We start from the raw sequence: 17,102 nt of genomic DNA on the forward strand, positions 1-17,102 counted from the left end.
TAAATTCAGCGCGTTTTGCTCTCGGAGTGTTTAGAGCACACACTGGACACTGGCCGAGGAGTAGGGTTGATCCGAGCGTTCTGACCTCACAACGGCAGTCAAGCATCCAAGCTAACTGGCTAAACTTGGCTAGCTTGCTAGCTACTTCCAGACACAAATGAGAGAACACCTCACTCTGACCATTTGAATTGCCCTAGCAGAGGTGGTTTGGCTGTTTTCATGTTGTCTAGAGTAGAGGTCAACCGATTAATTGGGGCCGATTTTCAAGTTTTCATAACAATCGCAAATCGTTATTTTTGGACACCGATTTTGCCGATTTAAAAAAAATATATATATACAGTGGGGAGAACAAGTTTTTGATATCATCATCAACCATGTGTAGTTAACTAGTGATTATGATTGATTGATTGTTTTTTACAAGATAAGTTTAATGCTAGCTAGCAACTTACCTTGGCTTACTGCATTCGCGTAACAGTCAGTCTCCTTGTGGAGTGCAACGAGAGAGAGGCAGGTCGTTATTGCGTTGGACTAGTTAACTGTAAGGTTGCAAAATTGGATCCCTCGAGCTGACAAGGTGAAAATCTGTCATTCTGCCCCTGAACGAGGAAGTTAACCCACCGTTCCTAGGCCGTCATTGAAAATAAGAATGTGTTCTTAACTGACTTGCCTAGTTAAATAAAGATTAAATAAAGGTGTACATATATATATATACATACAGTGGGGAGAACAAGTATTTGAAACACTGACGATTTTGCAGGTTTTCCTACTTACAAAGCATGTAGAGGTCTGTCATTTTTATCATTGCTACACTTCAACTGTGAGAGACGGAATCTAAAACAAAAATCCAGAAAATCACATTGTATGATTTTTAAGTAATTAATTTGCATTTTATTGCATGACATAAGTATTTGATCACCTACCAACCAGTAAGAATTCCAGCTCTCACATACCTGTTATTTTTTCTTTTAAGAAGCCCTCCTGTTCTCCACTCATTACCTGTATTAACTGCACCTGTTTGAACTCGTTACCTGTATAAAATACACCTGTCCACACACTCAATCAAACAGACTCCAACCTCTCCACAGTGGCCAAGACCAGAGAGCTGTGTAAGGACATCAGGGATCAAATTGTAGACCTGCACAAGGCTGGGATGGGCTACAGGACAATAGGCAAGCAGCTTGGTGAGAAGGCAACAACTGTTGGCGCAATTATTAGAAAATGGAATAAGTTCAAGATGACGGTCAATCATCCTCGGTCTGGGGCTCCATGCAAGATCTCACCTCGTGGGGCATCACTGATCATGAGGAAGGTGAGGGATCAGCCCAGAACTACACGGCAGGACCTGGTCAATGACCCGAAGAGAGCTGGGACCACAGTCTCAAAGAAAACCATTAGTAACATACTATTAAAATCCTGCAGCGCACGCAAGGTCCCCCTGCTCAAGCCAGCGCATGTCCAGGCCCGTCTGAAGTTTGCCAATGACCATCTGGATGATCCAGAGGAGGAATGGGAGAAGGTCATGTGGTCTGATGAGACAAAAATAGAGCTTTTTGGTCTAAACTCCACTCGCCGTGTTTGGAGGAAGAAGAAGGATGAGTACAACTGTGAACCAACAACACCATCCCAACCGTGAAGCATGGAGGTGGAAACATCATTCTTTGGGATGCTTTTCTGCAAAGGGGACAGGACGACTGCACCGTATTCAGGGGAGGATGGATGGGGCCATGTATCGCGAGTTCTTGGTCAACAACCTCCTTCCCTCAGTAAGAGCATTGAAGATGGGTCGTGGCTGGGTCTTCCAGCATGACAACAACCTGAAACACACAGCCAGTGCAACTAAGGAGTGGCTCCATAATAAGCATATCAAGGTCCTGGAGTGGCCTAGCCAGTCTCCAGACCTGAACCCAATAGAACATCTTTGGAGGGAGCTGAAAGTCCATATTGCCCAGCGACAGCCCCGAAACCTGAAGGATCTGGAGAAGGTCTGTATGGAGGAGTGGGCCAAAATCCCTGCTGCAGTGTGTGCAACCCTGGTCAAGAACTACAGGAAATGTATGATCTCTGTACCAAATATTAAGTTCTGCTTTTCTGATGTATCAAATACTTATGTCATGCAATAAAATGCTAATTAATTACTTAAAAATCATACAATGTGATTTTCTGGATTTTTGTTTTAGATTCCGTCTCTCACAGTTGAAGTATAGCTATGATAAAAAATTACAGACCTCTACATGCTTTGTATGTAGGAAAACCTGCAAAATCGGCAGTGTATCAAATACTTGTTCTCCCCACTGTATATATATATATATATATTACACCTTTATTTAATCTTTATTTAACTAGGCAAGTTAGTTAAGAACACATTCTTATTTTCAATGACGGCCTAGGAACGGTGGGTTAACTTCCTCGTTCAGGGGCAGAATGACAGATTTTCACCTTGTCAGCTCGAGGGATTCAATTTTGCAACCTTACAGTTAACTAGTCCAACGCAATAACGACCTGCCTCTCTCTCGTTGCACTCCACAAGGAGACTGACTGTTACGCGAATGCAGTAAGCCAAGGTAAGTTGCTAGCTAGCATTAAACTTATCTTGTAAAAAACAATCAATCAATCATAATCACTAGTTAACTACACATGGTTGATGATATTACTAGATATTATCTAGTGTGTCCTGCGTTGCATATAATCTGACTGAGCATACAAGTATCTAAGTATCTGACTGAGCGGAGGTAGGCAGAAGCAGGCCCGTAAACATTCATTCAAACAGCACTTTTGTGCTTTTTTCCAGCAACTCTGCGTTGTGCGTCAAGCATTGCGCTGTTTATGACTTCAAACCTATCAACTCCCGAGATGAGGCTGGTGTAACCGAAGTGAAATGGCTAGCTAGTTAACACGGGTTAATAGAGTTTCAAAGTCACTCGCTCTGAGACTTGGAGTGGTTGTTTCCCTTGCTCTGCATGGGTAATGCTGCTTCGAGGTTGGCTGTTGTCGTTGTGTTCCTGGTTCGAGCCCAAGGAGGAGCGAGGAGAGGGAAGCTATACTGTTACACTGGCAATACTAAAGTGCCTATAAGAACAAAGGTTAATGAAATACAAATGGTATAGAGGGAAATAGTCCTATAATAACTACAACCTAAAACTTCCTACCTGGGAATATTGAAGACTCAGTTTTAAAGGAACCACCAGCTTTCAAATGTTCTCATGTTCTGGAGCAAGGAACTTAAACGTTAGCTTTCTTACATAGCACATATTGCACTTTTACTTTCTTCTCCAACATTTTGTTTTTGCATTATTTAAACCAAATTGAACATGTTTCATTATTTATTTGAGGCTAAATTGATTTTATTGATCTATTATATTAAGTTAAAATAAGTGTCCATTCAGTATTGTTGTAATTGTCATTGTTACAAATAAAAAAATCGTCCTATTAATCCGTATCGGCTTTTTTTGTCCTCCAATAATCGGTATCGGCGTTGAAAAATCACAATCGGTCGACCTCTAGTCTAGAGCATTGGTGACGGTAACTGTGCTGCTTTTTTTGCCGATGTTTACGGACACCTGTCATATTCAACAGGTGTTTCGCATTCGTAAATTCATCAGTTATTCTGCGGTCTGGCAGTGCTCTGAAATCGGAGTAGATACCCAGAATGAATTTACGAACACACCCTAAATAATCTATAAATAATACCAGAGAGGCTGTTGTATAATGAACAAAAAAAGTGGAGAGCCTTTATTACAGAAAGCAATGATTAAAAACAGCCGAATTTGTGAAATTGTCGTTGCGTGAGACTTGGCTCTCACGGAATCAGTAGGTTATTAAACAATCACTCAATCAGGCAACAGAAGCAGGATCTGTCTTATTTCTGCAGATATATATGGATGATTTATAAAGCCTTTAACAGTTAGGCTGTTGATTTATAGACCTAATTTAAGTTGGTTTCCTCACCTTTCTTAGACAATAAGGTAAGGGCTGTTTTCTCGTCTCCTCATTCTGCTGCTGCCTCCGCCGCATTGTTCTCAACACCTGGTTAACTTTGCTATTATGCACATAGCAACATGATCTAGGAAAAGGCGCCAATTCAACAGCGCACTGATGTGTTTCAGAACCGCGGACAGCGGCCACTATCCAACGCGGGAGAAAGCTCATTTGTTATAAAATAATATTTTTATTAGTGTTGCACCATTGTTCTTATTCAATATAACCATATACAATTTCAGTAGCACGTTTTGGAGTGATGGACTGTACCATCCCCATTCCTCATGGCCTCCACAATGGATCAGTCCACTCAGACAGACGCGAATCAGACAGTTGTCTTTGCTACTGCTCGACTAAAGAAATCTTAAACAAATAAAAAAAATCTGCAGAACATTTTACAAAAACGTATTGTCTTGGAGTGTACATGCAAAGTTTGGTAACAGAAAGACGGCACAAAATGTAGTGGAAATTGTTCAAAGTTGTCCTTGTGCATGGAATTGTATGTTTTGTGTTAACTTTGCAATCATTGGTTTTTGTTTGGCATGCATTTTAAAGTGAAAGATCTGAGTCTCGGCATCACACCTGCTTAATGTTCCATCTGAATTATCACTGCCCGTGCCAATATCATCATGTTCAATGTTGCTGTCCGAATCCTCTCTTGAATCTATCTCACACTCCACATATACACACACGCTTTCATTCCCACCCAACCCAATACATTTCCCTGGTACTCCATTGTGTTGGAAAGGCCCCCAGGCCATAGCAGGTTTTCACATGGCTGCAGGCAGCTTTTACAATAGGACCATTAGGACCCGTGTTTTCGACCTCTCTGGACTGCCCTGTAAAAACATGCCTGACCCCTCTGGTCTCTTCACAGGGTGTCTCCCATAAATGAATGAGGCCAGTGGACATCCAGACATCTCTATCAGCACCGGCAACCTCTCAATTACACCAGGAAGAGGAGATCAAGGGAAGAAGATTGTTTTTTTTGTCTACGTTTAGTCCAACTCCCTGACATGTGGTTTGATGATTTCCATTCAAATATGCAACCCCCTCTCCTAGGGTGTGTTCTGTGAACATTCTATTCCTTTTGTCTTCAGATTGGGCCAGTTAAAGGGGACATATTTGTTGGTGGTTTGTGTGGCTGGGGGACTGTTATGCACCTAGTACCCCATATACCCCCCCCCCCCACTTCAACCTCACCCCGTTATTCATGCTAGCCATGAGTTTGCCACCCCAGCAGAAACCCAACAGTAAGAGAACAGGCAAGCGCATCTCATTTTTCAACGACCAAGGAGTGGCGATGAAGGAGACGTCCTCTCAGCAGCATCCAGAAGGTTCTTACTACGCCCTTGGTGCCCCAGCCTCAGGGCCTGGTCCTGGGCAGAGTGAGGCTGCAGGCACCGTCACCTCTACAACCTCCAACCCAGAGGCCGCCCATACTGGTATGTACCTCAACTCAGTGATATTCAGCCCAGAGAAAGGAGACCAGAGTCGGGGACATTACCAACAGACTGTACCCATGAAGTGGGTTCACCAGGACCCAGCAACCAAACCGCAGCCTCCACAAAGAACTGGGACTGGGAACTGGACACAGGGTGTCACTATGGCTAACTGGGGGCAGAACTTTGCGCCGTACCTAGGGGGTGTCGGTGACTCACGTTCCCAGGTCCAGAATGCCTTTGTCAAGCAGCAGATCCGTGAGGGGCCTTCACCCCTGCAACCACAGCAGCCCCAGCCCCCTAGTAGGGCTGCAGAGAAGCAGCCACCTCAGCAGCAGCAGGTGGTTAACCCTAACTCTCTCCCTGCTGGAGGAGAGGCCTACAGAGACATTAGGGATGTGGCCAAGGCTCACAGTCTAGAGTGGGAGCAGCAGCATCATACTTCCCAACAGCAGTCCCAGTCTCAGGCGTTCCCACAGACCCTTAAACCTGGTGCTCTAAACGCCCAGCAGCACAGCACATCCAACCCTGGGGGCAGCTCCGTGCTTCAGCCCTTCCAGCTAGCCTTCGGCCAGCCCAAGCAGCACCTAACGGCTGGCTACTACCAGGTGTTTCAGGGGGGCAACAGGACTTTACCCAATCTGAACTACACCCAACAACCCTCACAGCATCCCCAACCCTCACAGCATCCCCAACCCCCACAGCATCCACAACCCCCACAGCATCCACAACCCCCACAGCATCCACAACCCCCACAGCATCCACAACCCCAACAGCATCCACAACTCCAGCTGCAACAGCAGGAGCAGCAGAAAATACAGCAACGTCAACAGCAACAAATATTAGAGCAACAACAACAAATGCAACAAAAACAAATGCAACAAAAACACCATCAGATGAAGCAGCAAATGGTTCAGCAGCAACAGCAGAAAATACAACAGCAACAAATACAACAGCAGCAAATACAGCAACGAATACAACAACGACGCCAAATACAACAGCAATTGCAGCCACAACCACAACATGTACTAGAATTTTACCCCAGCAACCAAAACCCACCTACCCACCCACATCCTCTCTCCCAGCCGCCCGTGTTGGTGCACTCCCAGGAGACCATTCCTCCACCAACCCCCCCAGACCTCAAGGAAACATCCCCAGACTCTCCACACATTCCCCCCCGCACAGACCCCCAGTTCCCCCACACAGAGACACAGCTCCAACCTCCCCAGCTTCAGCTGCAGCCTCGACGGTCCAGGAGACTCTCCAAGGAAGGTGGATCACCACCAGTTGACAACCCTTTCGTAATCCCATCTGATGGGTCCCAGAATGGGGCCTCTGAAGGGCCAGGTGGAGCCCCCAAGGCGGAAGAGGTCCATGCTGCCCAGTTGGCCCCTACAGGGGTCATTCAGAGCACATGCAGGAAACAAAGGATTTCCCAGGAGGTTAACCTGGAGACACTGGCCCAGAAAGCCTCAGAGATGGAGTCACTACCGCCACACATCATCAAGGTAAATATGGCTGCATGTCCTGGTGCTCGTGGTGCTTGTGGTCATGCTTTGAAGGGTATAGTGTAGTTACATGATTTAACAGGGATATCCCCACCCTCAATTTTAACTAGGAATGGGCCCTGTTATCTAGATATCTGGGTATCTGAACAGAAGTTAGTATTCGATTACTTGAGTGAGTGTTATGTTCTGGATAAAACAAAAATTGTCGGCCTATTTTGACAATGAAAAAGCTTATTTATGAATTCAATTAGATTTATCCTTGTGAAATTGTTACCTACAAGGACATTATACCATGACATACCAACATTTTGAGTGTCATTTTTATAACCATGCCTACCCTGACATATGCTATTCTCCCCACTTCAAATAGCAATTACAGGCACGCACCGAACAGAGTTTCCACAAGACCTGACACAGACCAATGCAAAACACTCACCAGAAAACCGTTTCGTAACAGAATCAGTTCACGGTGGAAATCAGACTTATCTTTCACTGTTACTTTTAGCGAGGGGGGGGGGGGGGGTCCTACTTTTTTTTTTTACTATCTGGCCATCCTCAAAAATGTCATGATATTATTTAAATATTGTCAAATGCACACCCCTAATTCTAACCCAACTTTTCATGCATGCACTCCAAAAACACAGTGCTGAAGAGTTATTGGGCTGTAGGAGCTGCATTAATAGGAATCTTCTATAGATGTTAAAACATCCATTTTGTTGTTGTTTACCTGGGTGTAATTGCAGGGGGATTACAGCTCCCTTATCTAGAATTGCAACAAACAAAAGCCTTTAATGCATCTGCCAAGGCCAACTGAGTCAGACCATGATGTTGTTTATGAATGATTAGCACTTTTCTGAGCGGAATAAGCAGTCATCAACCCAATATAAACACAGGAGAACTGATTGATTTTGGCAGGACAGAACATCAGTGCATTTAGTTTTTGTTTACATTTGAGGCATTCACGGTCTTCAGGCACATAGACAGATAATAAGCACTGCTCCTGATCTTTTTGTGTAAAGAAACTGCTAGAAAAGTTTTGACCTATTACTTTATAATACATTACAACATGGTGAGTGATGATGGAATTGCTGGGATATGCAGCCCTGGTCTTCCCCTACGTGACTGTGCAGTTAGCTAGTAACGTTGCACTCCCACGTGGGTGCCTCGTGCCTTACCATATACATTATAAAATAGGACCGCTACGTTGCTGAATGCTGACTGGACCCATTTCACTCTGCACTCCTCCCCCATTCATTCCACCATAGGGCTGAAATTCCACCCCGGGGGGACTCTGTTGGGGAGGGGTACAGGCAGAAGCCAGTGGGGGCCGGTGTAGGGGGCTGGGGTGCAGTGCTCAGCAGAATCTATGCCTCTCTTTCTCCTGTCCTGGTGTTGGGGCTGGAGGCTCTACTTTTCCACTGGGAATAGACAGTGAATAGGGCTCCAGGACCAGGCCACGCTCACTCCTACAGGCTTCTGCCACACTCACTCCTATAGGCTTCTGCCACGCTCACTCCTATAGGCTTCTGCCACGCTCACCCCTATAGGCTTCTGCCACGCTCACCCCTATAGGCTTCTGCCACACTCACCCCTATAGGCTTCTGCCACGCTCACTCCTATAGGCTTCTGCCACGCTCACTCCTATAGGCTTCTGCCACGCTCACTCCTATAGGCTTCTGCCACGCTCACTCCTATAGGCTTCTGCCACGCTCACTCCTATAGGCTTCTGCCACGCTCACTCCTATAGGCTTCTGCCACGCTCACCCCTATAGGCTTCTGCCACGCTCACTCGTACAGGCTTCTGCCACGCTCACTCCTACAGGCTTCTGCCACGCTCACTCCTACAGGCTTCTGCCACGACTCCTACACTGCCACCTACAGGCTTCTGCCACGCTCACTCCTACAGGCTTCTGCCACGCTCACTCCTACAGGCTTCTGCCACGCTCACTCCTACAGGCTTCTGCCACGCTCACTCCTACAGGCTTCTGCCACGCTCACTCCTACAGGCTTCTGCCACGCTCACTCCTACAGGCTTCTGCCACGCTCACTCCTACAGGCTTCTGCCACGCTCACTCCTATAGGCTTCTGTCACGCTCACTCACTCGCTTCAGCTGATCAAATACTCTACTAGGGTTGAGCAACAACCTCACTTCATTTTTAGAATGTTTATTTAGCGAATGGAAAGTCACTTCCCGGCAATATACTTCTGTTAGCTTCCGGGCAGTATGATTCTGTTAGCTTCCGGGCAGTATGATTCTGTTAGCTTCCGGGCAGTATGATTCTGCTGAAACAGGTTTTCCGTGCCTCTACTTCAACACGACAATACAAAGGTAATACGACAATACAAAAGTAGTAAGGAATAGCTATGGCTGCTCATTTGGTCTGTAAAGGAAGCCTGTTCAGGGATTCTCACATTCGATATGGGATGATGTGTGTATGTGTCTGTCTCTTCCGCAGGAGGAGCCCCACAGACCCTGGAGCCCCCAAAGGCCAGCGCCACGGCGAGGGACCATGGAAAGAGATTCTGGAGGCCACAGCGCCAAGCGGCCTCGTGATGAGAGCATGATGCCCCTGGTCATCCCTGTGTCAGTCCCCGTACGGAGGCCAGACACCCTCTCGTCCTCATCCTCCCTAGACAGGGAGCACTCTATCCTGGGCACAAGCTGGCCACAGCGCCCCTCCACGCTCCAGGACATGACCAGCATGAACCGCAAACCCTCCGTCATCGTCACCCGCCGACGATCGCTCAGGAACTCTCTGACGGACAGCTCAGGACAGGTGGGTCCAGCAATTCTTCCCCTCCCCTCACACCTAACAAAAGAGCTTGGTTCATACCTCCTTCTCCTATAGTCTCTCATATCTTGCCACCATCTTCTCTCCCACTCTCCCTTATCCAGCACCCCACTCTCCCCTGGTTCCCCTATGTTCTCTCTCCCCCCTTGCCCTCATTCCGAATCTCCCTCCTGCTGCCTCAGATGAGGTCAAGCAGATTAGCAGGTGTTATCCACACTATTGATGGAGATATAGCCTACCACTGTGCTGTACATACAGTACAATCTATGAGGGAATATGTACTGTACAAGTACCATGGTGGGGGTGAACTGGACATGTAATGTATGGGAGGATAATTCTACATATTGTAGAATGTATCTGACCAGATAAACAACTCACTTACAATACATCTCTTCTTACTAACTGGTGTATGCTAGTTTGGACATTGGAACAGTGCTGTGTTGTCAGTTATGCAAGAATGTTTGTATTGATGTGCTACTCCCTCCTTTAGAACGGCGGCACCCAGGGAGGGAAGGACGACGACGACGACGACGGAAAAAAGTCCAAACGGCGTCCCCGGCCCGAACCTCTCTTCATCCCGCCTCCCAAACCTGGCACCTTCATCGCCCCGACTGTCTACTCCAGCATCACTCCCTACCAGAGCCACCTCCGCTCCCCTGTCCGGCTGATTGACAACCCCCTGACCATGCCCCCCTACACCCCCCCGCCCATCCTCAGCCCTGTGAGAGGGGGATCAGGTCTCTACTTCTCTACCTTCCTCTCCTCTGCTGCAGCTGCTGTCTCCAGCCAGGGTCTGCCTCCACCCATAACACCCAAATCAGCCACACGCAGCCTGCTGAGATCCAGTGAGTACCACTACCTGGGGTCCTACTGGGGGTTGTAGTTCAAAGATCTTCTATCTAAATCCTACTGGGATTTGTAGTCCAAACAACTCAACCTGGGTCCGACTAGGATTTGTAGTCCCAAATGTATTCTACCTGGGTCATAATGGGGGTTGTAGATGATTTGGCACCAGTTTCCCAGACACAGTTTAAGACAAGTCCAGGACTAAAAAAAACACTTTCAATGGAGATTCTTTCATGCTTTTTAGTCCAGGGAAAGGCTTATCTGGCACCTGGAAACCAGACATTATGGTTTGAACAAGCTGTCCTCAGAATGAACTGTAGCTGTGTGAGTTGAACCATGACATTATTCTTTCATGTAAACTTTTCTTGAGTAATATGCATGGGGTTAGCTCAGTCCCTCAAAATCTGCGGTTCTAGATATCTTCTGCTGTAAGACGATAAGGAGGAGGTATAAGGATAGTAAATAAAAAAGTTCACCCAGCAGCATACCGCCCTGCAACCCACTGCCGGCTTGCCTCAGAAGCTAAGCAGGTTTGGTCCTGGTTGGTTCCTGGATGGGAGACCAGATGCTGCTGCAAGGGGTGTTGAAGGGCAAGTAGGAGGCACTCTTTCCTCTGGCCAAAAAAAAGATCTCATTGCCCCAGGGCAGTGATTGGGGACATTGCCCTGTGTATGGTGTTGTCTTTCGGATGGAATGTTAAACGGGTGTCCTGACTCTCTGTGGTCGCTAAAGATCCCATGGCACTTATGGTAAGAGTAGGGCTGTTAACCCTGATGTCCTGGCTACATTTCCAATCTGGCCACCTACTCATTCCCGGCTTTCAATTGGCTCATTCATCCCTCCTATCCCCTGTAACTATTCCCCAGATAGTTGGTGTAAATGCGAATGTGTTCTCAGTCAACTTACCTGGGGTAATATGTTTTTTGTGTGTTTTTCAGACAGCGTTGACATGTTTTTTGTGTGTTTTTCAGACAGCGTTGACATGTTTGTTGTGTGTTTTTCAGACAGCGTTGACGTGTTTGTTGTGTGTTTTTCAGACAGCGTTGACGTGTTTGTTGTGTGTTTTTCAGACAGCGTTGACGTGTTTGTTGTGTGTTTTTCAGACAGCGTTGACGTGTTTGTTGTGTGTTTTTCAGACAGCGTTGACGTGTTTGTTGTGTGTTTTTCAGACAGCGTTGACGTGTTTGTTGTGTGTTTGTCAGACAGCGTTGACGTGTTTGTTGTGTGTTTGTCAGACAGCGTTGACGTGTTTTTTGTGTGTTTTTCAGACAGCGTTGACGTGTTTTTTGTGTGTTTTTCAGACAGCGTTGACGTGTTTTTTGTGTGTTTTTCGTTGACGTGTTTTTTGACAGCGTTGACGTGTGTTTTTTTTTGTGTGTTTTTCAGACAGCGTTGACATGTTTTTTGTGTGTTTTTGACATGTTTTTTGTGTGTTTTTGTTTTTTGTGTGTTTTTCAGACAGCGTTGACATCACCCCACCAGTCCTCCTTGCAATCGGCGAGGCCACTCCAGTCAGTATAGAACCGTGAGTACAGAACACACACTAGGGTTTAATATTTTCCTGATAATCTATACATTTTTCTTCCAGAGAAAATTACAACCATCTTTGTAATATCCCGGTATTCCCGTTCAATATAGACAGGAATCTACTGATTTCCTGTTGCATTTGTCACAATTGAATCAACTCAAAGTTCTGTCAAAGTCGCCACACAATTTGTTGATGTAGCATAGTTTGAATGTAGACCTAAGGTATTGTCAAGTTAGTAGCCTACAGCCTAGTTAAAATGACATTTGTTTTAGCTTACCTTTGACTGAAAGATGACAGCCAGCTTGTTGGCCCTTTTCTTTCCCCTTGTACCTGGCTCAGGAGGATATCGGAAGGTTGAGTTTTTTTCCTTATGATAACTCTCTTATTGTGGTGACTTTGTCACAGGGATGACCCCTCTCCTCTGCTGGTTTGCAGACATTGGGTCACTTAGTCGAGTTGTTTTCTTTAAAAAGAGCCAGGTTGAGTTTTTGATGCTGGGTTATAAGGATATTACCCAGTGGGTCAGATCAGAAGACTGGAGGAGTGCCTTAATTGGGGTGTGGCTTTCAGATAGTTATATTTGGCCCCCCGTGAGAGTCAGAATTCAATTCGGGATCCGATGTGCTATTGTATTGTTAAGGTTGAACACTGACACGTTTGTAGCTTTTAATGAGGCGTACACACGAGCATTAGTTCTACAATGTTGGGATAGTTACCACTTTGTTACAATATGTAAATACTAATGTTATACATTTTATATTGGAATATGTAAAGTGCAAAAATATTAAAGGAACATTTGATTTTACAGTGTACAAAGTTAACATGATGAACAGGAATGACATACTCTCACGAGTGGCCAAAAATATCTACCTGAAAGACACGCCCCTAATAGGCCACGTCTCCTGAAAATAGCCTACGGATTAGAATAAAAAAATGTCCCAGCTGAATGAAAGCTGAAATATGAAGCAGCATGAAAGTGAATATAAACCCAACTAATGGTTCAATGAACCTGTTTGGGTAATCCAAACCACCCAACATGTTGGGTTATTCACGTAAACCCAACTGGCTGGGTCAAAATAACCCAGTTTGTGTTCTGTCCAATATTTACCCAGTGCTGGGTTACCAGCTAACCCAAATTGGGTTGTTTTTAACCCAGCAGTTTTTTTTGTGTAGTAGCAGAGATTCAGCACCATGGATAGCGCCGCGGTTGAGCAAATCCCTGCAAATCTGACTAGTCAAACTCGTGCACATGTCTATTTCCTCGAGCACATTTTTGGACACAATGTACCAGACATTTTGTTAAGTGAGTAGCCGCAGTTTATATTTTGAAACGTAATACAATGGGAAACCAAAACTATTGTTTCTTGTTAGACAAGTCCATTTAGTCTTCAGATCAGCTTATACCAAGGTTAGTTCAGGAGGCAATCTTTGTGAAAGGTGCAGATTGAAATGTAACGAACACAACCGACGTGATTCTTTACTCTACAAAGGCCTCATACATTTCTCTCTGAACGTTCGACAACGTTGTGCCCTCCTGAATGCGCCCCAGCTAGCCCACTCTACGAGGAAGGAGGAGCGGCCCGAACTGAGCTCGCAGTCTGCAGGCCTTTGCAATTTGTGACCAGGCAGGGAGCAGGCAAAAAATCGGCTGCGTTCCAAACGGTTTCCAAAGCAGCCATTAGCTATATTTGGAGTATCCTGAGGGTAATCTGATAGACTTACAGCATCATTTTTACCCTGTAGATTTGGGTGCAGAGATGTATTTCTTAATGATGAGCTTTGGCTTATTTCTGCAACACAGCCGACCCCCTAGGTAGCTACATGTGAATAAATGTTCTTATCCAGACGTGATATTTATTTTAAATAGAACATTTACAGTAGTTACAAAATATTGTCCCTGTCAATGACAATAATATGATTTAGAGCCCTCCAATTTCAAATCTGGACACCAAAGCCAGTTCCACTGTGTTTTTCCATTGTTCCCCTCCAGGCAAGACACACTTATTTTCATGATTTCAATCAGGGACTGATTTAGACCTTGGACACCAGGTGGGTGCAGTTGATTATCTGGTAGAACAGAACACCAGCAGGCTCTGGACCTCGTAGGGTAAGAGTTGAGTACCCCTGATCCCAGAGTGTTAGCCATAACATATGGCTGTGTCCTCCACAGACATCAGAATAGTGAAGACTAACCCATAGCAGGGCTAAGATGGTTCCTCATGCAAACAAATGTAACCCCCTCTCTCTGTCTTCCCAACCAGCCACTGACTGTACATTCTGTCATCTCAGGCGTATAAACATCGGCGTCCGGTACCAGGCAGAGGTTCCAGAACTGAGGCAGCGTTCAGCGGCCAAACACGACCATCACAAAGCTTTGCTGGTCTGGGCTCCTCTCCACGACCTGGAGGCTAAACCTGGACACCACGAGAGAGGTAACAGACTAACATATCAGCTGACACATCTTTAATCCTCTGTCCTAAAACTGTCAATACTCAGCTTGGTATTTGTCAAATTTAAGTCTCAGTAAATTTGAGTCTCAGTAAATCAAACATTCAGTGCTGATTTGAAGAACCCAATGACAACAATGGGCTGATCACGCTATCTCGATCTTGATCCCAATCTCTTTCTTTCTCTCTCCTTCCCTTCCTCCCTTCCCCCTCTCCCCCCTCTCTCCCTCTCCCTCCAGTGGATGACCTCATGCACCTGTCATGCTCCAGCGCTCTGCACGGAGGAGGGACCAATCAGGAGCTGATGCTGCACTGCCTGTATGAGTGCAAGGGTGACATCATGGTAAGAAATGCATGATGGGTCATGTTGACTGAGAAGGGATGACCGGGAGGGGAGGAGAGCTGGGTTTTGTTCATTAGGGCACACTGTAGCGAAATGGGTTGAAAATGAAAAAGAGTGTGTGTTATTGGACAACTGCAGATGGTATCTGTCTGTTTGTGACGGTTCTCATCCATTTTGTGTCTACTGAGAACAACCGTGGCTTTAGTGGGTGTGATTTAACTGGACGCAGGCTGTGTTCCAATATCCTACTAGAATAACAGCTAGCTATACCACCTCCGAATGTATTCACAATACATTCATAATATAATAATATATGTAATTTAGCAGACGCTTTTATCCAAAGCAACGTACAGTAATCTGTGCATACATTTTACGTATGGGTGGCCCCAGCGGGAATCGAACCCACATGGCCACTCTGGCTACTGTAGCGCAGCACTCTCTTCCTACTGCAACCACAAATGGTGTATGGTAAGGGGAGAGCTGTGTAAACTGTGTGGTGAATATGTAACAAGGTATGATACAGCACAGGTGCTCTTGAGTTCACTATTCCTCCTAGTTGCCTTGTTCTCCTTGAATCTATGTAGGCAAGACACACTTATTTTCATGATTTCACTATCATCAAAATCAATGAATCGTAGCATGTTTTTGGTCTCCTTCAATAGTTTTTACCTGAGTTTAAGTAGAATCCTGTTGAAAAAGGAGGCTTACACGATTATCAGTTCTTATGCATATCCCAATGCTGGGATGGTTACCACTTTGTTACAATATGTAAATAATAATGTTGTTAATCTTAAATTAGAATATGTGAAGTGCAAAAATGTTCAAGGATCAGTTTTATTTGCAGTGTATGAAGTTAACATGATGAACAGAATGACGTTTACTCTCACAGGTGGCCAAAAATAACTATCTGAAAGCCACACCCCTAATTGGCCACACCTCCTGGAAATAACCTAGCAATTAGAATAAAGAAGACCCGGTTTCTCGGTCAACGCAGCATTAAAGTGAATATAAACCCAATTAATGGTTAAATGAACCTGTTTGGGTAATCCAAACCACCCAACTGGCTGGGTCAAAATAACCCAGTTTGTGTTCTGTCCAATATTTACCCAGCGCTGGGTTACAAGCAAACCCACATTGGGTTGTTTTTTTTACGCACCATATTTTTGTGTAGTAGCAGAGATTCAGCACCTTGGATAGTGGCGCGGTTGTCCAAATCCCCCCCAAATCTGATGAGTCAAGCCCGTGCACTCGCTTTCGTTATTGTAACATCATGGAAAGATGTCTATTTCCTCAAGCACGTTTGTGAACACAATCTACCGGACATTCTGTTAATATTGAGAAGCTGCAGGTTATATTTTGTCTCGGCCAGAGCCATAAAGATAGTTTGGAGATTTGTGAAGGTGAGATGGAGATTGCCTTCAGTAACTGCGTTGAGAGTTCACATGTAGCCTACACAAGATATGATTCAGCTGGACACAGACTAGGCAACGCTTCCTCCTTAAACATCCCTCGCCCCCTCAGCATCAGCCAGATCAGCTTACGCCAGGGGCCTGTTCATTAGTGCACAATGTAGCAAAAGGTTGCTCAGTTGAAAACGTTAGTTTGTCTAATGTAGTAACACGTTCTTTCCACTGTCGAGAAATTCGCGTAATATAAAATAATTACCAATGTCAAAATAATGTCATATTTCGATGTAAGATGAAGCACTCTCACTGTTTTTTACAACAATTAAATACATGTATTACTACTTTAACCAGAGAGAAAAATGCACCTAAACAGAATTTAATGGGCATTCTAGAAAGAGCATAATGACTGTGCCCATTCATTCGGTCGCCCTAATCTGTGTGTTGTTTTGTTATAAGATATGCCCAGTGCTCCATATGCCCAATGTAGAAAACAGACGTGTATATACGCACACACACACACGCTCTCTCTTACTCACTCTGGAGTAAAGGTCACATATGTTCAGCAGAGTGTTCAGAGAGCGAGAGAGACATTGAGTTAGAGGAAGGGAGATGGAGAAAAAGATAGAGAAAGAGGGCTTTATGGTAGTGGCACCATGTTGTTGTCAAGGAGACCGAGGGTGGTTATCAGTGTGTGCGGTGCGCCCACTCTCTCTCTGTCTCTCTCCAGCATCAGGAGGCATTGCTGTTGCTCTCTTACAGTAGCTCTCCGGGTTAATCCATCCCATCACAATGACCAACAGATCAGCTTCAATAT

At 45.3% G+C, this 17,102-nt stretch overlaps 1 protein-coding gene across 3 annotated transcripts in view; it reads left to right on the forward strand.

The window, feature by feature from the left end:
• Positions 1-17,102, forward strand: part of mideasb (mitotic deacetylase associated SANT domain protein b) — a 35,752-nt gene that overhangs the window by 8,736 nt on the left and 9,914 nt on the right. For all 3 annotated transcript variants that reach the window (XM_029687653.2, XM_029687652.2, XM_029687654.2), the window contains exons 2-7: positions 4,853-6,925; positions 9,383-9,703; positions 10,209-10,563; positions 12,023-12,089; positions 14,382-14,524; positions 14,779-14,882. In XM_029687653.2, the coding sequence (XP_029543513.2) occupies positions 5,189-6,925; positions 9,383-9,703; positions 10,209-10,563; positions 12,023-12,089; positions 14,382-14,524; positions 14,779-14,882 (2,727 nt within the window). In that variant the 5' untranslated portion in view covers positions 4,853-5,188. The remainder of the gene's footprint in view (positions 1-4,852; positions 6,926-9,382; positions 9,704-10,208; positions 10,564-12,022; positions 12,090-14,381; positions 14,525-14,778; positions 14,883-17,102) is intronic.

This window comes from Oncorhynchus nerka, linkage group LG18 (assembly GCF_034236695.1).
Source record: "Oncorhynchus nerka isolate Pitt River linkage group LG18, Oner_Uvic_2.0, whole genome shotgun sequence".
NCBI classification, from domain to species: Eukaryota; Metazoa; Chordata; class Actinopteri; order Salmoniformes; family Salmonidae; genus Oncorhynchus; species Oncorhynchus nerka.